The sequence below is a fragment of the Bombyx mori genome, chromosome 9, assembly GCF_030269925.1.
Source record: "Bombyx mori chromosome 9, ASM3026992v2".
In the NCBI taxonomy this organism is placed as follows: domain Eukaryota; kingdom Metazoa; phylum Arthropoda; class Insecta; order Lepidoptera; family Bombycidae; genus Bombyx; species Bombyx mori.
The window spans coordinates 7425086-7446629 of NC_085115.1; the positions used below are offsets into that span (position 1 = coordinate 7425086).

The window sequence follows — 21544 nt, forward strand, 5'->3', positions numbered from 1 at the left end:
GAATCTCCACTACAGAAGCAAGCGTGCACTCTTACATCTGCAGTGAGGACGAGTCTAAAATATTTTTTTAAAGTTTTTGAATATTGTAATTTTTTTGTATCGGTAATGAACATATATATACATACAACAAACACAGTAGGGACGCCAAAATCGGGTCGAATCCGCATCTACTATACTGCTAAAAATAATCAGGAAGGAAAGCACCGAAGTGCTCATTTCAACCTAAAATCGGAAGTAAAGCACCGAAGTGCCCACCTCGACCTTCACACACTAGTTTCAAAGAAAGCGCTGCATGTTTCCGTGGTCCACTCGCCTCGCCATAACACTATGCATAGCACCCGCACATCGTTGGACATGCGGCGACAGCTTCAGCTGCATAGTGGGGGAGCTTGAACTTGGTAATATTATATTAACTACGTGGAAGAGCTTCTTTAGACTCTTGTTATTAATCTGCTAATTTACGACAATCCCAACTGTCTTTAAGTCATTTTCACTAATTATCAGATCGAAAAGTGTTACTTCAGAATATGCATCTTCATACCACATAGCTTTAAATAGTAGATATTTATACTTCTATATTAATATACTAATATTCTAAAGAGGAAAGATTTGTTTGTTTGTTTGTTTTGAATAGGCTCCGAAACTACTGAATCAATTTAAAAAATTATTTCACTGTTTGGAAGCTACACTATTCTCGAGTGACATAGGCTTATAATCTTTTTTGAAAAAAGGGTGTAAAAATAATTACCTAAAATATTCTTTATATGGCGTGCCCTGCGAAAACTATTGACGATGAATAAAATAATGCACTACTACTTTGTAGAACACATTATTAATTACTAAAAGTGTCGCGACAGCATATGTCTAACTATTGTAGTTATGCCGCAATAAGTGTTCTTTTATTTAAAAAAATAAAACAACGTCAAATATCGTTGAAAATACTTTTGTTAAAGAGCCGAGCGGAGCTGGAGCGGGCCGCTAGCGTATTATAAAGGAAGATCTTTATTTTAATTATAAAATTAGATTAGATTTTATTTAGTTATAAATTACCATTACAATTTTTATACCACCGCTTTACACGTTATTATTTAAACGGTCAAAATGATGTAATTGTGTACAAATACAGCAGTCTTTATATAGACACAAAGGGAAAATGTTAAAAATAAACCACGCCTACTATGCACAATAAACCCTTGCATTGACCCAGAATATTATAATAAGTAGGTTACTTATGTAACGTATTTTATATTAAGACACAATTTAACGATCTGCGTATTTTATTTTTAGGGTCCTATTTCTGTATATGCTTTAAATACAAGTACTCCTAACCTTTACGAGTGAGAGAGTACCGACGCGTCGGTCTAGTTATCTATACGGCAAAACAAATATATATAAGTATAAGTTCCGCTTCTAAAACCACACAGTCGTTATCTTAATTCAATTCAGACCTCTACATTTTAAATCAGGGGCGACATTACGTCACTTTAGTTTTTTTTGGTCAGGAGAAAATCAGGAAAAATGTTGGAGTCGAACGGACTAAAATGTCCTGTCGCTCAACAACCCAAGTCCGAACCTCACATTAGACAGAATTCATGAAAAGGCAAAAGAGGGAAAGTGAAGTGTTTAGTGCGGAGCACATCTCTCCCATCATCCTCCCCCTCGGGACGCCAGAACGGAGATCGTTGGCACCACGACCACCAGCCCTTTCGGTCTGCAGGCTATCCGAAGCCCGCCTAGATGGCACCGATCAGGAGGGACACCACAATGGTGGCACTCTGGTTGGATCGGTCCCGATCCGGTGCAGGGACTCACCGAAGCAACCATGATCAGTGAGCACTTGCGTGAGCTAAAAAGTAAGACGTCCTCTGTCACGATTCACCCAATCCACTAGGACCAGACGATTCGCCTCGACGGTCCTACGCCCAGCCGAAGGATCCGCCAGCCGATGGTTCGGCCGGCCGCCTGGACCGCAAAGAGTGCCTAAATAGATAAGTGTGTTTTACTTAGCAGCATTCTACAATTAAAAAGAAGCAAATTTAAGAAAGTCATTTTATTATTATTAAAACTATGTAAAAATAACTAATTCGTTTATATGAATGACTTTCACGGTGAGTGAGGAATATGTATAATTGCAGAATTACTGGTGGTAGAGAGCGGTCATGTCTTCCGATTAGAATAGTGACCTTCATAACCTACAATATTTTAGCACCCTTTCAAAGAAAAAGTATAAGACAACGTCTTCTAAAGTTAAAGTCTCGTATCGTTTACACAATATCGAGGGTGCTATAGCGCGTTACCCAAAATCCAAGCTCATTTTAGTTGTACACTTGCCCCTATTAGTATTCATGACAGTGAATTGCGAAACATCACGTCTAAGCCACGGACCGACAAGAAATATCGGAACAGAAACTGTCACGGAGACGTCGAACTGTCAGTTTCCGATCTCTAATTTCTTGATTTTGACTATCGATCGGTTTAAGTCGAGCCATATTTACGATTAAGTTTCATTAAATTTTTTTTGTAGGTTATAATCAAAACTAATTTCGAAGTGTATTAATTTTATTGCCCTTGTAAGTAGACGAGCATATGGCCAACCTGATGGTGAGTGGGACGTCAGCAATGGTCGGGGCAGAGGCAAGGCACTGCCTACCGCATAATAATCTCCACAAGCCTCGTTTTATGAAGACATTTCATATATGATAAGTCCTTGTAAATAGAGTAGTAAGTAGTAAGGATACTAAGATTTCAGTCATCGTGGCCTTTATGTTGTAGATGTCTATGGGCTCCGGTAACCGCTTAACACCATTTGGGCCGTGAGCTCGTCCACCAACTTAAGAAATAAATAAATATAAATGTTACTTTTTTGTGACATATAAATGTAGCGGTTGCGGTATAAGCCAGATTCGCATTTACAGTTAACTGTAATACTACTACTTCATTTTCGCTACATCAGCCGGTATGTTACGTCTGATGCGACAGCTAGTTTTAGAGGTTAATCTTTTTTTTATGATTGAAGGATTACTGGTGGCCCGGAGGCCTTTCCAGTTTCACCAGGACAGGTGGGCGAGCAAAGGCTCAGCCAGGAGGGTGGGATTTGCTAACAGCTACCCGAGCGTCTCCGAAGGAGACCTAACAGCTCAAGAGCAACTGCTTCGCGAATGAATCTACTACCGGATCGGGATCGCGACCCGCTGAGAAGATCCGGCGAGAAACTCAGCGAGTTGATTCATGGGTTAGGTTGCACGGCGAACTCTTTGTCGAGTTCGACGAGTACGGTTACTGGGGTCCCTATGCCTGCTCCTAGTGTTAGAGCTGAAGGCGTCTAATGCAAAGGTTATTGGATCTGATGGATCCGTAAGGACTTGTCTAGGGCGTCGACCGTGACTGGCTCCTGCGTGATCAGAAGTCGGGGAGTAGTCAGCGGCGGCAACGATAAGGCGATTATCATGACGCATAGCCTTATCGAAGTAAGTCGCCTATGTATATTACGGTAATCTCTTCAAGCTAAATGTCATGATAAGAAATTTCCTATTTCTTCAATAAACTTCTAGCAGCGGGTCTGTGACAGGAGCATAAGAATAATAATTAACAGAGATGAGTATGTGTAGAAGATTACGATTGCCTTACGATTTTTTATATTATTGTTGAGCACTTTTGTTATTGTATCTACTAAAACTTAGGATATCTTTGTTTAAGGACATCGGATTCATGGAGTAAGTTGTTTATAAAATAAAAGAATTATAATTAATGAAACAAATATAATTATTTCATTGCGAAATCAATTACCAACAAATCCATTTCAACACGTTTACAAATCATTTTTTCAATTATGACAGGAAAATGTGCCGTTTTTTTTTAAGTGCCAAATATTATTAGAGTTCATATTTATATAGTTACTATGGCACCTTGAGATCATTCCAATAACAACACTAAAATGAACAATAAAATATACATATTGTTCATAGACACCATCAGTAACTATACAAACAGTGAATTTTTTTACGCCTAATGGTAACACTACAACATACATATTTATTGCACATATAGAAATTTTAAAAAGTATTTTTTGTCTTTTTTAATTTTTTCTTAATTTAGAGATCCAAGACATTTACTATAATTTTGCACATCGACATTAAATGAAATAATATACACAATAGCATTAAATTTAGATCGTGGTATAATACACATCCAAAATATGGAACTATACCTAGGTTAGTTGGACAATGGACAAGATATATGATTAATGGACTGCTCGATAAAAAATACGTAGTATTGTAAAATAATAACCTGACAATCAAAATATACTTAATAGTTAATTGTATTAAAATATAAAACAGGACAATTTGTAACAATAATAATTATCTGAAATATACATGTAAAAAATATATATTATGTAACAGTTATGTACTATGAACTAGTAGGTATTTCAGACTAAAACCGAAACCATACGTCATTTGTGTAACATAGAATATTTCATTATTGCCAACGGTGAACTATTTCATTTAGAGACAAAATACACTTTAGTGATAATGATAATTAAAAAAAAAACCACTAATACTAATTTTATTTCAATAAAAATAATGAAACGAATTAAAGGAAAAATATTACGTATCGACTGATTTCAAACTTTAATGATTAAAATTTTCTTTACCTTTTACCCATAAAATAATAAGGACCTAAAACAAATTACAATAACACACTTAATATTCAATACCTTTGACAAACCGAATAGACGCTTTTGAATTTCACTAGCTATTAATATTAACATTCATAATTTAACATAAAACATATATCTGTTTGGCCTTAGAAGTTCGGACGTCTGTGTATATTATCATAAACTCTTATTGGAAACTGTCCTTTTAATGTGCACTGTGTTACATATTATTACGTTCGCGGTCAAGTTGATTCAAGCAGTAACAAATAACACGATGTTTCGCGAAACGATTACAGTATAATAGACATAGTATGCGTACGGCTTCTTACATTAAACATTTGATAGCTTTGGTTCCTGAGACACATTCGACCAACAATATGAAATAAAAATACTGTATTAAATAAAACCCCATATAATCATCTACGCCAAAATTATTGCTGATATTGGTATGTTAAAATGTATGTGACTATCTATATTAATAACCTATGGAAGCTTCAATAAATAAAATGTCTCTGAAGAACAGTTTCTATCACATATCATTACACATTGTAGCACCACGCGGTTAATAGACCCATCTACGTCTACACTTACCTCTATTCATTGTTGTATATGGAGATGTATAAAAATGAATACATCTGAAAAATAATTTAAAATTCACACAGATAACATTTAAGTTTTGTATAATATACATTTAAAATTAAATAAATAATTCTCTTATTGTTTTATGTAGTTAACTATTGCGACTGCGTTTTGGCTTTCTTTAAACATTATAAAATCAATACTTATACTTTAACATTATTTGACTGTAATATTTCTGGCCTACTTTATTTCTACCCGAAAATCAGTCTGGATTCATTCTTCGTTAAATCTGTTTTGGAGAGACTTCAGCATTGAGGTTGATTGAGGTGGTTCACTTAGAATAATATCACATTCAATATCTAACCAAAGCAAAACGTTTCTATTCATAAACTTTCACACGCCTAGTGTTCAGTTCACTTACTATCTACGTTCTTTGGATAGCATATTTAAAATATTACAGACCTCTTCATTCCGATACATTATTCGAACATTTAAAAACCACCACACCATTAAATTATCGCTCTTTAAATATTTTTCCATTTTAATACCAAGTGACTTTGACTATCGTAGATATTGATTAAAATAGTGGCTAAAAAAATGACTGCTATGAATTGTACTTAATATCATATTAATAAGTAAGAGTCTAAAATAATGTCGTATGAAAGTCAAAATACGATCTCTGCCAATCAAAAACAAAATTAACGATCTGGACGGATACAATACTCATATATAAGTTTTGAATAAATATTATTTGTTTGCGTTTTTTTAACTTATTATTTCAAATCGATATAATCTTGTCCGAATGATTTATGTTTTCCTAGAAGTCCTCCAAAGCATAAAATACGTAAATTAAGTGTACAATTAATAATGCCCGTTAATTAACAGTCGACAGTAAACAAAAAATCTGAATAAAACAATATAGAATGTAAATAGTGTCCACGTCTCAATAACAAAACTGTAGAAGGCGAAATGGTAACCATTTACGAATTTCTATTTTTTAGTCTCAGAAATTCAACGTAACTAATAATTTATCACAATCGATCGGTTTCGGCTAATGCGTACTCGCACAGTCGTCGCGTCGTGGTCAATAAACTCAATAAGTTTTTAATTTAAAAATTAATTTTCCTATAAGAGTTCAAATGTATGCGACATGAACAGATATAAACATTACCACACCAATATTAAAACACTACGAGAATTCAATATAAATAAAACCACTCAAAGTTTACAGCTTCCTCTAAAAATTTCGTTTCGACGTTTTCTTAGGTTCAATGTTCACGCGGTAATAAACTTTGAGTGATTTACAACCTTATTTACTATAAGACACTAAATTACACCACAACATCAAGTAACTACAGCCAATAATGTATTAAAATTATAAAACAATCAACACCAATTTTGAATATTTCTATATATTTTTTAATTTGACGTAATGGCAAAATATCTACAATGTACACACAATGAACTTCTCATTGTAATGTCCTAATAGTTATTTATTTATAAAATCCATTTATCTAAACACGGTTTTCATTACTAATTTACCCTTAATCTGTAATAAGTGTTCCAGCGAATCATCAGCTGCTGATTTCATGAGCTTTACAAAAAAGATCATCATACGCCAGATAATGAATAAACAGAATCAAAATATCTGGTGTATTGATTAATAAGAAAACTGCTTGAAAGTTTTGTATAAATTTTGTGTAATAGTTGATTAATTTGGAAACAATAACTGCAGCATGTTGAGTTTTATTGAACAATTGTTACTAATTACCAGTTTTCACTCCAACGTACATAAACTTGAATATTTCCATATGCAAATAGTCAGAGAGTACTATTTTTGTTTACAGTAGTAGTAATTTTCAATTACTTCACTAGCTTATAATTATCCCTCTGGCAGTTTTTATGTAAAATATTACAAAATTATCCTTAATTTTAACAAAGAATGAATAAAAATAAAATGTGTAAAAAAAACATTTCCGCCCTTTACAAAAATACGTACTAACAAAATACACAGAACTAATAATCTAACAAAGTTTTCGATTTATCTTTACTGTACCTGTTTGGCGTTGTTTCGTTGTATTGGCTACTTACTTTAAATAGACAATGGTAATGTTCTGTGAACACATAAAATTATTATACACTTACGAGAAATACAGCTCGCAATCCATTTAATTTCAAAAATCTTATTTTTATTTACTTAACCTATTTAATTGACTGTAAGACGATTTAAAAATAAAAATATGACTTGTATAAAACTTGGATATTTAAAAAAAATATATGTACTATTTTTCTATGTGTAGTATAATATCTCTTATAGAAATAATATCACAAGATCTGCAGTTAGTATTAGTATGATAACAAAACCTTTTAATATTTTAATAATACATATACATTGAATTGCGAGCTTGTATTTTTTAAGACCGAAATAACAATGTTTTGGTAACGTCATTTATAGAATTTGCCTCGTTTTCGCAGGACATTTCTTGTTTTATGATTTCGTTGTATGGAAAATAGATTAATGTTATTATTTAAGGTTTTAACGATAGTGAAAAGTATCTTAAAGAATATTACGTTACACCGATATTCTACAAAAATCTGCCAATGTATTTCACTTCTTAATCAAAAACAAGATGAAAACAAACCGTTATAATGTATTGTATAGATAGTCAATTTATCTACATCAATGTTTACTATACGAGGTAATTATTTTGGCACAGAGAGATTACTTAAAACTATAATCAATAATTTATACGTATATATATAAATATGTATATATCTTAGTTTAGGTAAAATTATTTTAAAATTACTAAAAACTTTTTTCGATGTTCTAAAACTCGTTTGACTGATCTTATCGTACAAATCACAGTTTATCTCATTCGTCTATTATCTATCGTCACCACTATCAATTTTCATTGGAATGAGTTTTATTAATCTTAAATACGTACACATATAAAAATATGGCAAAATGAAAATATAATGAAAACCAGCATCCCCTTAAAACGTAGCGTTTTTAACAAAATATAATTACCACTCCACTATTGCTTTCGGTTTTTTGGTCCCTCATCTTTAAACGAAACGAGATATTTTTGGTAGTATAAAAATGTAACACATGATGAGAGACTGGTATCCTATATTCAAAACGTAGAAAATATTAATATATTGCTCCTAATGGTGTCTTTTAAAAAATAACTTAAAACTCTTTTATTATATTTATTTATGCTACGTAGCTAACATGTACGTACGTATGCCCTCAACTTTATGTGGATACGTTAGCTTGCATTTCGTGGGTGGAATTCGAACTATATTAATTTGCCATGAAGTCTCTTATTGTAATTACAAAGAGTACTTAAATAATAAAAATATAAATGTTGACATTATCGACAATTAGGCTTTGTATGTGGATCACGTTATTGATAATTCATTTAAATAACAATATGCGTAAAACAACTTCAAAAACGAATATTTTGTAAATTTTTAATTAAAACAGTCAATATATTGATTATCATGACTTGTAAAGTTTAAAAACTGTAAAAAAATATTCCCAATTATTACCGTTGGTTTAATATAGAGGTATGTGAAGAATTGAAACAGGACGGCGATGTGTCTGCTCATCGAGTGTTATGTACGTGTGTAGTTAGATGCTTTGACAGATAATCGGCGCGAGCGAAACACTTACCACATGCCTCACAATGATACGGACGCTCGCCTGTATGGATTCTGAGATGACGGGTTAGATCGCTCTTACCCCCAAAAGCTCTGCCACAAAATAGACAAACGAACGGACGCTCTCCAGTGTGTTTTCTTACGTGTAACTTTAAATTCTCCTTAGAGCGCACGCACTTACCACAGAATGGACAAGCGAATCTCCTCTCCCTATCTCTCTGTCTTTCATCGTTCTGCATAAACCCGAGGATGGCAGAATGAGAGCTTGAACTCTCGTTTTTGCTGTCAGTACGTGACTCATTTTCTGAACTATCAGCCATCGAACTGACGCTGGCAAAGGAAACGGGTATGCGTCTTCTGCTCTCCGAAGTTGTGTCCTCATCGCGCCTACTTTCGCTCTCAGCACTGGAGTTGCGACATTCAGTCGAATCGTCTACTGTTACAATTGAATCGGCAGGATCGTTCGAGTCGACGGTACTATCTTGTTCAGCTTCTCGTAAGACGTCAATGGTAGGAGACCGGATCTCATCGACTCTATTTTTCTTTTTCATAGAAAGGTCCATCTCGCCACATTTACCAATCAAAGCTTCGTTTGTACTGGAAACGTCTCCTTCAGGGACATCGGTGTTTTTGGTGTGAAGTCTCTCTAACGTGTGGTTCAAACGATGTTTTTTGAACGATTTTAAATATCTGAATTGCATGCCGCAAACGTCGCAAGTAAAAAGTTTATCAGCAGGCAGCCTGGCTCGATGGTTTTGTTCTCGATGCTTGACGTAAGCCGATCGATATCTATAGCTTTGACCGCACTGTTCGCACACGAATGGTTTGTCGTCGCAGGCAGATTGGGAAGCATGCTGTAGAGCCGCGTGCCTCTCAAGCAACCACGCTGAGGGGAATGATGCGAGACAAACACCACATCTACGGCGCTCTGATGGTATCAAGTGTCTAGTTGTGGGGTAGCCCATGCAGTCGTCAGACAAGTACCGACGCAGGCGACATGCTTGGAGCGCAAACAGCGGTGACCATAGCGGCAGAACTGTAGAACTGCGTGCCGATAACGGGCTCGGGATACCAGGCGGACACGACATATCCAGGCAAACCTTTAAACAACAAATAATATTTTATTATTGTGTGTATCAACACTTGAATTAATTTTAAATGAAAATAAAATTTAGAACGAAACTATAACATACATACCTTTGTAATCAAGGAAATGAAAACTAAATATAAAATATAGTAAAATAACGATATTGTAATGATTGTAGAGCTTTTATTTGTCAAAATTGTATTATTACAGCTATGATATGCTTATATTTGTTTCAAAAGTTACAATGATCAACAGCAAAAGGGTTTCATGAATGTTGTACAATTGACTATACACCGTCTAAATCTCATTTCTCTCATGACATTTAACAAAAAAACACTCACTGTTATTTGATGATCTACTAATTACCTTAAGGCAAACATATTACATTACACTAAAATATCAACAATGAATGTTAAATAAAACAGCTTATGGGAATTAATAATCATTTTCAAGTTACGAAGAGCTCCATAAATAAAAGTGGACCTACATTATTTGCACTTGTGCTAAAAGTATTTTGTACGAGCACAATGTATACTGAGCTTGTATTTTTATTTACGAAGCCACAGAAACACAATGTTTGAGATCTACTCAAACTCCATTGCGTACTATATACCAGTACAAAATCCGTCACGAAAAGTTTAACCTAAATAACTTATTAATATAAAACAAATTGTACCATTTTAAAGTAATTAATATACCTACAGGAACTTAGAAAAAATTGCAATTTAAGTTCTATATTTAGTTATGCCACTTAAAACAACTTTAATGATAAACGACGAATGGGAAGTCGATATTCGGAAAAAAAATATAGGTTCATAATTGACGGTTAAATTAATCTCATTTAGAAATTCTTCAAATACGACGTATGGATGATATAATATATTCTTGATAATTAAATTTGAATAGAATAAATTACGCCAATCACATACCATAACCAAACTTACAATTTTAACCATAAAATACGGGACCACCTATCTATCCACTATGTACTCTATATTCCGTGAATTGCAGCCTTTACGTAAGTCTTATATAGGCAAGAGGCACTCTAAATATAAAACCGTGGTCACAATTTTATATATATAAAAATGAATCTACGTATTTAAACTATTTCAAACATGAAATATTTCGTGCTAGTGTTCCATGTTGCGATGTTTAGTATGTATTTCTAAAAAAAATACTTACTCAAAATCGAAACTTAGATAATTAATAATTATTAATCTATGTGTCTACATATATTTTATTCTAACTGCTTGTGTAATCTGCAGGGACGTGAACAGCCTGTTGATGTTAAAATTTGAATAACTGCACTTAGGGATATGTTGTACACCGGCACTAATAATGCGCTCTACCTAAGAACTATATGTATATTATCCTATATCAATATCATTATCATCAATAAATAGTATCTCTGAGAAAATCGGAAAATAAAATAGCATTACAATCAACATTCTGTACTATTATAAAAAACTACTTTTAATTAAACTTTATAAAAATGTTAATTCGCTTCACTATAAAATTTATTTATTGCTAATGGTTATTGTAAATACTTTATCTTTCTTAAAACAAGAAGAGGAACATTAATAAAGTATCTGTATTGCTTAACGTTTGGTAATGTTCGGTAAAGAAAACTTAAAGACAGTGCAGCTTTTCAAATAGAAACATTTTTTTTTTTACTTTTTTTTCCGTTTTTCCTCAAATTCAAATACTAGCTCCGGGAATTAACGCTTCTACGAATCTATCACCTAACTTGCAGTTTCATTTTGCGTGATTTTACACTATAGACCGACGTATTTAAATTTCTTTGTGTTTACTTTTTCCTTTATATATATATACTATAAGCATACAAACATTATTTCTTTCTTATAATAAAACAATAGCTCTGGTAGGTATTCAAAGTTACTTCACGCTGTTCCTAGGACATGGAAATGTAATCTCCAATTCATCAATATTACGGTGAATTTCAATACCAAATTCGTGGAATGTTGTCAGTTGCATTTAAATATTTTAATAAGACTGCTGCTGCTGTTTGAAATCCCCATGAACCGATTAATCAATTATAGGATAAAAGTTATAATAAGGTAAAATGATAAATTATCAAACTTACGGTGATATTGAAAATTACAATTTTATGCACAAATAAAAACTAATGTTTGAGGTTTACATTACGCCCAGTTTTAATGTATTCCATACTTTTAAACGATGATGGAATAATCGCGTTACATAAATAATTAACTATTAAACAGAGTTTTTATTTTATTATTTCTGTCCCTTAATTCCCTCACAACATTCCAGCGGAAATCAATAAACAAATTCAATGATATATTTTGACGCCTAATGGTACTCACGGCCGACAGAATTATTTAAAAAAATAGGACATCCATAAATAATTATCACTAAAAAAGTATCTATCGGTGGAGTTGATAACCTACATATTCAAAATGAAATTGGAATAATTTTGGAATGTAAGGCGTTTGATACAAAGAAAAAGAAAAAAAAAACAGCCAAACAATTTTACTTCATACACAAAAGACCCTAATCACTAAACTTAAAATAGTGAGATCTAAAGAGTAACGCTGTGACAACCTAACCGTTTACGGCGTCTGTTTCTAAAACCAACATATATTTTTGATTTCGAAAATAGTTCAAAATGCCTAATAGTAAAATCTATCTGAGATCGATACTTTACACTCCCAGATGTTGCGTCATTACTTTTTAAATATCACAGATCTTTTCCTAAATTTATAATACTTTCTTTTGGTAAGATCTCAATGATCTATCACTTAATTCCTAAATATTATTAAAATTTTATTAAAACGCCTACATTTGAATTGAACAGATTAAGTAAGAAAAAATTTAAGACGTAGGTAAGAGCACTTCTAAATTTCAATGATATTTCATAATATGATATGTTAAAGATCAAAATATACGAAACGAATTTTATTATTTTTAATGAGATAAGAATGAATCAGCTTGTGAGTACCGAGAAGACATCAAATTTTTATTATTATTCAATCTTAGAGACTAAGGTAAACTGACAATTCAATCAACACCAAATCAAAGCTTTAGTTTTTCGCGTAGCTATATAGACAATATGATCGATAACATTTTGTGAACATTAAATTAACAACAATCATGTTCATAGAAGGCAGTTTAAATTGAAAGAATTTACTGTAAAATAATAACTTTAACATCCATAAAATATCCCTGTATACGACTCTGTTGAATTTACTGAACACAGTATTATTGTGAGAATTTTAAAAACAATGCACATTCTATTCCTTTGTTGAAATTATGATAAAATCTGAAATTTAAATAGTTTCTGTATTTATGTATTATTATTATTTTAAACATCCAGTGTCTTATAGTTAAAATGAATAAAAAATCCCACATAAAATATTATTAGAAATTAAAATAGGCACTGTTTTTATTATTCTCTATTAACAATAAAATGTGGATTTGTAGTATGAAAATAGTATATGGAAAAATTCAATATATATATATATATGTATGCTTTATAATGCTACGCCTCTCCCGATAGATTAATTGTGTCACAATAATTATTTTTTATTTATGTGTTATAGTTTTTATGTTCGTATAGGAGGGCCGAGACGTAACAAACGGACAGAAATGAAGGGTTTAAAGCTTTGATTCCCATGATCACATCCAGAAATCTCCCCATATTTACCAAATATAGAGCTACTGAAGCATTTATTTTACTCTAATTAATTTTCTAAAAATTCAATATTATCAAACTATATTTTATTTACATATTTTATTATATGTCGTAATATTGCTTTTGAGTTACGTCAGGGGAGCGTGCGTCAGTACTTTCATTAGACATAAAATTATAAATAAAAAACCTCAAATCCCTATATTTTTATAATTGCATACTACGAAGTGCACGTATATATGTATGTATGCCATTTTTTTTTATAAAGTTGTCGAATCACGTTTAAAACAATCCTTCCTTATTTTACAAAGAACGAAATCTAAAAAAAGTCTCGTTACTCTAATGGTCATAATTTCAAATTAATTTGATATTTTCGGGTCCATTCGTATTAATATTTTTTTATTTTATTTTTAATTTGAAATAGCAAATTATTTTAAAAAGTAAACAGAACAACTGAAAAAACATGACAAAAATGGGCGATTTATTCCTTTCCCAATATAAAAATTAACGAAGTTTCACTTCTCTAACTAGCTTTGGCTATGCCGTCTAATGACCTCACCATAAATGATTCCTCACAAGCATAAACAAAGACAGCACCTATATAATTGAAAACATATTATCGATAAAATAATCGAACTGAAACAGTGATTTAAAAAATATACCTAAAAATTAACAACTTGCGCTATTTATCTACTAGTGAAATATCAAATATTATTCATATCATTCAGATCACAGTTGCGGCGTTCATTTTTATTCTTAACTAATTAAAACACATTGTCCTCTGTTTGTTCACTCGACTATAAAACTTCGCCCACCATTCTCAATTGATGAACGTTTTATTGACTAAAATGTGATCGAAGGCTAATTGTGCACTATTTCGGTCGCGTGCTCATTGATGTGGACTCTCCTCTTCCGTATCTACGGGGCTGGGTGATAAAAATTTACGTGCGTATTTAGGATAATGTGTCTTTTCATGTGCCTTCAGTATGGTTGAACGTGAAAATGTTTTTCCACATAATCCACAACGAAATGGTCGTTCTCCTGAAATATAAATATTAATCTGAAAATATTCTTGTTAAATGTATTACTCATACAAGTGTTTATGTATTTGGGAATGGAGCCAAATTGGCTTAGTCGCGTATTAAGTGTGAGGTTATTTATTAGTTATAAATATTAATGTAAAAATAATATTTTAGTTAGTTAAGCTTACCTGTATGGACTCTACAGTGATCCTTCATATGGTGCCTAAGTTTAAAGGCTTTGCCGCAAAATTCACACTTAAATGGCCGATCGCCAGTGTGTACTGGTAAATGTGCTATCAAAGACGACACGTCTGGAAAGCTTTTCCCGCAAAATTTGCACAGCACCACATTTCCAGGCTCTACTGGGCCGATGTCCAAATCTATCGGAGCTTCTTCCGGGTGTATGTTCATATAAGTGGGTTCGCTATATTGTCCTATCATAGGTATGCCTAAGGGTCTTCCCAGCATTGCATCTCGATACTTGAGAGTGTCAAGTGTGTGAGTCGTCAATATGTGCCTGGTAAGTTTGCTCTGATGAGGGAAGGCCGCACCGCAGTGAATACAAACGTAACCCCGGTCCCCTTCATCAACACGCCCCCTACCGGACCCATCGTACTCCTGCAACCACAAAAAGAACATCAACTTCTTTTTCTTCAGTTCCATTTTTGGCACGATCAAACTCTGTGCATTGTCTCTACCACTACGTTTCTAATTTTAGATGCAGTCTTGGTAATTTTTCAATCTTCACTATCTAAATAAGAAGTTGACGCTCATTTTGCCCAAGAAATGTGCAGGAGTGACCCGGGAGCCGGCTACGCGTAATGCCTTGTTGTTTAGCAACGCGCGCGCGCACACTAACTCGTGTTTCGTACTGTAACGGTATGCATGTACGAGTGAATGGCCAAATTTAAAATAAAAAAAATACTGCCCAAAATATACCTCAAACAAAATGAATGGTTTAAAAATGATGGCCAACAAAATGAAGGTCAACTTCTTGACAGCAAGGCATAGATACTCGATCTATTAAACAGCGTAGCGTATAAACAAGCATGCATGTAAAAATCAACTTCAATATGACAGGAAAATTCAATTCAACTCTACAACTACAGCGGATATCTGACGTAGACAAAGCTAAATTACATAATGTTTTAAAATCTTATGAGATCTTGTCACAGATAATGAAAATGAGGATTTTCAACATAGTTTCGATTTTTATTTAGTACTGCTTATTCTGTCTGAAATATGTATCCCAAAAGATACTTGCAATTAATTTGGAAACATAGGCCACATATTTGAAAAATTTTTAACGAAATTAAGTTTGGAAGATTAAAAATATTTAGTTACGTGTTTATGAATAATTTTGATACATGCATGCACATTTAAAATCAATTTATGATCCCAGATGTATTTTTCACAACATGCCTGTCTATTGGTAGCAAACTTTAGAGCAAGAGGGATGTCTATCTGTTAGCATGCTGGACAGACATGAATTCATAAAGTATGCACCTGACCTAAAACCTTAACAAAAGATGCTACTTAAGGTATGTTAATTGTTTTTTTTTTTAATAAAATTTCTTATTCGTTTAGAACAAGTTTCTTTAAGATTACAAAAATATGTAAGTTATGGCAAGAACATTTCCAATTACTAAAATTTTTGATATGTACATATAATAAATAAATTATTTAGAAATAAATTACTACATACCGGTTCATGTTGAAGCCTGTAGTCTGCTGAAGTTTCGCCACCTCTGTCTTCATTATTTCTATCCCAATCAACCAATTCTTTCTTCAAGGACTGCAAGAATTTGATATAATCATTTAATAAAAGTTGTTGTGAATTTGTATGGCGTATTTATTTATATATAGTTTATATTGGTGATAAGCTATATATAATGTAGCTAGGCCACACAGGAAAAGACCAAAAATTTGTCTATTTCTACCATGAAGCAGTCCTGCACTCCGATTTGAATCGTGGAACAACCATTTTACAATTAATTGAGACTCGTAGCTAATGTCTCACGCTGAGTAGTAGGTGACATAAAAATCATAAAGTGTATGAGCTGGTGGACCAGCTCAGCAGCTTACTGACCAATAAGCAATAAAACAATAATCCACAACCATAAGAGTTCAATTAATAAACAGTAATGCGTTTCGGTTTGAAGGGTGGGGCAGCCGTTGTAACTATACTTGAGACCTTAGAACTTGTATCTCAAGGTGGGTGGCGCATTTACGTTGTGGACGTCTATGGGCTCCAGTAACCACTTAACACCAGGTGGGCTGTGAGCTCGTCCAACCATCTAAGCAATAAAAAAAAAAAAAAAAAAAAAAATAAGAAAAAAAAAAAAAAAAGAACTTGATTCGCTGAAAGACCTTAAGAGTTTCTTTATTTTTGTTTACTACCAATAATAGCTATGAAGATTTATTACAATCCATCCTTAACTATAGCAGATACAAACTGGTGATTCAATGATTTTAAAATTTCTTATACATTAACCTTTCTAAGGTAATGCATAAAAGAACACAATCAATGAAGTATTTTTTTTTGTGTTTGTAACTGACTTACAGAATTAATTTCTATGACCAACAAATTTAGACCAATAAAAATAGACTTACCAAAGGAGCTTGTTGAACTGGAGGTAGTCCAGAAGGTCCCGGAATAGGCTCACTTCTAGGGCTTGAAAGTGATGGAAGAGAGGGATGTGGCAGTCCAGGATGGGGTATAGCATTGAGTACACTCATTCGCTCAACTGGAGAATAGCGAGTACTCAGCACACCAGTATTGTGACTATTTATTGTCATATTAATACCTGAAAACAATGCATTAATTCCATTAAAGACCTGAATTTGTATTTATGAAATTTTTGTGTTTTTTTCCTGTAGTTTCTTAGAGTAAATATATCAGAGGTTGTAAAATTGTTTTAATTTTATACAGTATTACTTGAAGAAAAAGTTTTACACAAAGTAAAGTTTAAATTAGCTTTGTTATCTTAAATTAAGCACATAATTTTTGTCTTACCTATGTTCTAAAGAGTTAGAGATCTAAAATTAAGATGCAATTCAATATATATCGTTTTACTTTTCTTTTTCATTTTATTTGTAAAACTTGTCCTTTTTTTATTCGCTATCTTAAATTCTTTCATCCTGTATAATACGAAAGTATTCTTATGTTATTTGATACAATCCAGTCACTCCGTTCGATTAAAAATGACCAAGAACATATTTTATTATATTGTATAATTATTTTAAAGTATGTTAACAATGACAGCCGAAAGCTCTTGTGAAAACTGTACATTGTTTATTGTCTTCATCCATGACATTAATAACAAATTACAATATATTCTTTAATTCCTTCTTACTACTTCTTTAAGGATCTAAGAAACTTAGCAGTTTCTTAGACTATATTTTTATTATAATACAAATTAACTTAAAATATCACAGTAACACACAATGTCGAGAAAAAATATTAATTCTAAACTTAATTGAAGTTAAAACAGCACTCTTGTGACATTTTTTGTTTATTTTTGGCAATTTGCACTATTAATGCAAATGTGACAGATGGCAGTAGTTCATACTTGACACTGACACTGACAGTCTAAGCTTCTTCTTCTTTATTTTTTGACTCTGGCACGGTTTGTATATTAGCCAACGTCAGTCTAAGCTTAAATGAGCATGTAGTAATGGTAAATTTTAATAGCTACCTATCTGTGTTCTGTGAAAGCCGTGCTGCTAAAAGCCTGAGAAGACATTAACTATATACTATGTATAGTAGGGATACAGCGTCTACTCAATATATGTATATAATTTAAGCATTGATTTACGTCTCGGTGTCGTGTTCGAGAAGATGCGTTTTAAGTTTTGGGTTTTTTTTTAATTTGGAATCAGCTGAATATTTTTTTCGGGTTTTATACATATATTAAACAAAATTCCTTAACGCGGCTCTCGACTAAGATTGAATAATAGAAATTGTCATCTAATTAAAATAATTAGAACTACTAGTTTAACTATAAATGAATGTGATCTTACGAGCGTACAAAAACGAAACTGAGATGAACTACTTATTAGATTAATATGGTATTTATAAATTTGGATATTTCTTGCCTTAGAGACCAAACATATTCTATAGCTATATATATTTAATCTAACAGCATAGCGTTATATCTTCTCCTGGGTGTTGTGTAAACTCTAAGGGACAAGAGAACCAGAGAATGGACAACAGAGCTCTTTGTGTAGGTACATACTTTATGAATATACGACGGCATAATGCATAATGTCTATGGGCTTAGGTAACACATTGTATAAGTGTCAAATAGAGTAGGTCTCAAATATTATGTCTTTAATTTATGGTAGGTATTGAACGCAAGGGACGTCGTTGCTAACGGGGGCGCACATGTTTTTTTTTTTTTTTTTTTTTTTTTTTTTTTTTTTTTTTTTTTTTTTTTTTTTTTTTTTTTTTTTTTTTTTTTTTTTTTTTTTGCATTGTGATGAAAAGCTGAATATTAACGTACTAATTTCTTAATTAAAAATTTTGGACTTTGTTATTACCCCAAATAATACTGAAATTTTCAATAGCATCTATTCATACCACATATTTATGAAATAGCGAAGTCATACTTAAAAAACTTATTGACATTTTCTGGGTATTTACTAACTTTAAATTAATAATTTCTTAATACAATTTGAGTTTCAAGTCTATATCCTTGTTGTTCCTTCTTTGTAATCCAATAAAAACGCTAAAAAAATATATATTTTTTTTCCTTTTTTTACATTAAAGAATTGTCTTAATAAGTCGAAATAATTTTTCTGTACGCTGTCCGGTCACCGTCCTCGTCGAACCCGTCGCTTGCGACGAAGGGCTCGACGAGCGAACTAACCCATAGACACAGCCCACTGAGTTTCTCGCCGGATCTTCTCAGTGGGTCGCGTTTCCGATCCGGTGGTAGATTCTGCGAAGCACTGCTCTTGCTAGGGTCAGTGTTAGCAACTCTCCGGTTGAGCCCCGCGAGCTCACCTACTAACGTTAGGGTGAAGCTGAAATAGCCTCTCAAGGCTATCAGCATAGGTAGGGAAAAAAAAAAAATGTACGCTGTTGTTTCTCTTCCAATATCTAACAAATAAATTCAAAACCTATTTAAGTTTTCTGTTTTGTTCTGTGTAGTGTTTTTCCATTTCGCTTAAATAACATCACAAAAAACCCGTGTGTGTGACGAGCTGTAGAGATACTACATAGGTGAGTTTTATGTGTCTACATATATAGATAATACAGGCCTAGATAGTACAGTATAGGCCTTAGCGTTGTAGTTATAGTTCTAAGCCTAACCAAAATATTGCAAAGGATTGTGGAGTAACAATATGTGCCTAACAATACGTACAAAAAAAGTGCATTTGGTGATGTTATCGCTAAGATCGATCTCTTCCATCAGGTGGACAAGAATTATTTAAAAACAAACTACACGCGGTATACTTACCTACCTATCGATTGAAATAAATATGAACACAACACTAAACATCGAAGGAACATTCATGTTAAATAATTTAATAGATAACAGATTTTTCTCTCGGAAATGTTCGCCATAGGATCATTTCTAACCATGCAGTCTCTGCATCATATTTTAGCTTTTTGGATAGAATAATATTTACTCGCTGGGTTAAATTGTGTACCTAGTATACCAAGCCTACAAACTAAGCAATAGTACAAACTGATAAACTTAAATAATTGTGATCCTCCACACCTATTAGGTTTAAATAAAATCTGGAAAGAACAACTTGTGTTTTTTTTATTTTTTATTGCTTAGATGGGTGGACGAGCTCACAGCCCACCTGGTGTTAAGTGGTTACTGGAGCCCATAGACATCCATAACGTAAATGCGCCACCCACCTTGAGATATAAGTTCTAAAGTCTCAAGTATAGTTACAACGGCTACCCCCCCCCCCCCCCCCCCTTCAATCCGAAACGCATTACTGCTTCACGGTAGAATTAGGCAGGGTGGTGGTACCCACCCGCGCGGACTCATAAGAGGTCCTACCACCAGTCCAATATATGTATATTTTAGACGCCTATAGCTATATACATAATTTATCTGATTCCCATAGTGTAAGAAGGAATGCTAGATTGGGGCAAGGTGACCGTGTGTTTTCGAATATTTATTAATTATTATAAAACAATTGAGACTTTCCCCGCGTTTTCTAAAATACTCTATTACAGGCATCGATAATCATTGAATGGGTACCAAGAGAACGTGAACTCGCAAGGGAGAGAACTTTTAATTTAAAGTTTCAATCCTTAATTCACTCTCATAGGTCTTTTTTTAAAACTGATCTACGTGATATATTTGTATTGAGTTATCAGTCAGTCAGGATAAGTAATTGTGTACTTTATAAATGTATGATATTACAGATGAGCAATGTTGTCATTTTCGAGCCATTACTTCCTTATCGCCCGGTCGTTGGTAGTAATATCCTCACCTATTTTCCTACTATGTTCCGTAATTCCTAAACTACTAATAACTGTATCAAATATTAGTTGTAGAGTAATAATTCTGCAGGCATGTATTGGTACTACCGTCTTGCCAATCTTTGCCCCGAAGCAGGAATGCTTGAACGTGATCGATGATTTTAATCCTGCCTGTGATTTGTGAATAGACCAAGATCAAGAGTTTATTTCTGCATTTTAGCAAACGAAATGTTATGAAACGAACGTTATGAAAATTTTAAAATTATCGCAAATAGAGCGGACTATACAAAAAGACTTACGCTACGCAAAATATGTAACTGGGACTACGTAGCAACAATCTTTCATACGAATATTGAACTTGTATTCGTGCCGCGGGCTGACTATAGAATAATTCTAAGAAACCGTTTTGATTTAATTA

At 33.0% G+C, this 21544-nt stretch overlaps 1 protein-coding gene across 4 annotated transcripts in view; it reads right to left on the minus strand.

Annotated features, from left to right (window-relative positions):
* Positions 1 to 3738: 3738 nt before the first annotated feature.
* The window catches only part of LOC101738295 (zinc finger and BTB domain-containing protein 17), a 57819-nt gene continuing 40013 nt past the window's right edge, over positions 3739 to 21544 (minus strand). For 3 of the 4 annotated variants that reach the window (XM_021346601.3, XM_021346600.3, XM_012688561.4), the window contains exons 5-7: positions 17289 to 17482; positions 16381 to 16470; positions 3739 to 9996 (exon numbers count right to left, since the gene is read on the minus strand). In XM_021346601.3, coding sequence (XP_021202276.3) covers positions 8842 to 9996; positions 16381 to 16470; positions 17289 to 17482 — 1439 coding nt within the window. In that variant the 3' untranslated portion in view covers positions 3739 to 8841. Of the gene's footprint in view, positions 9997 to 10146; positions 14695 to 14863; positions 15294 to 16380; positions 16471 to 17288; positions 17483 to 21544 lie in introns of those variants that run through there. The other variant, XM_021346602.3, reaches the window with a different exon arrangement.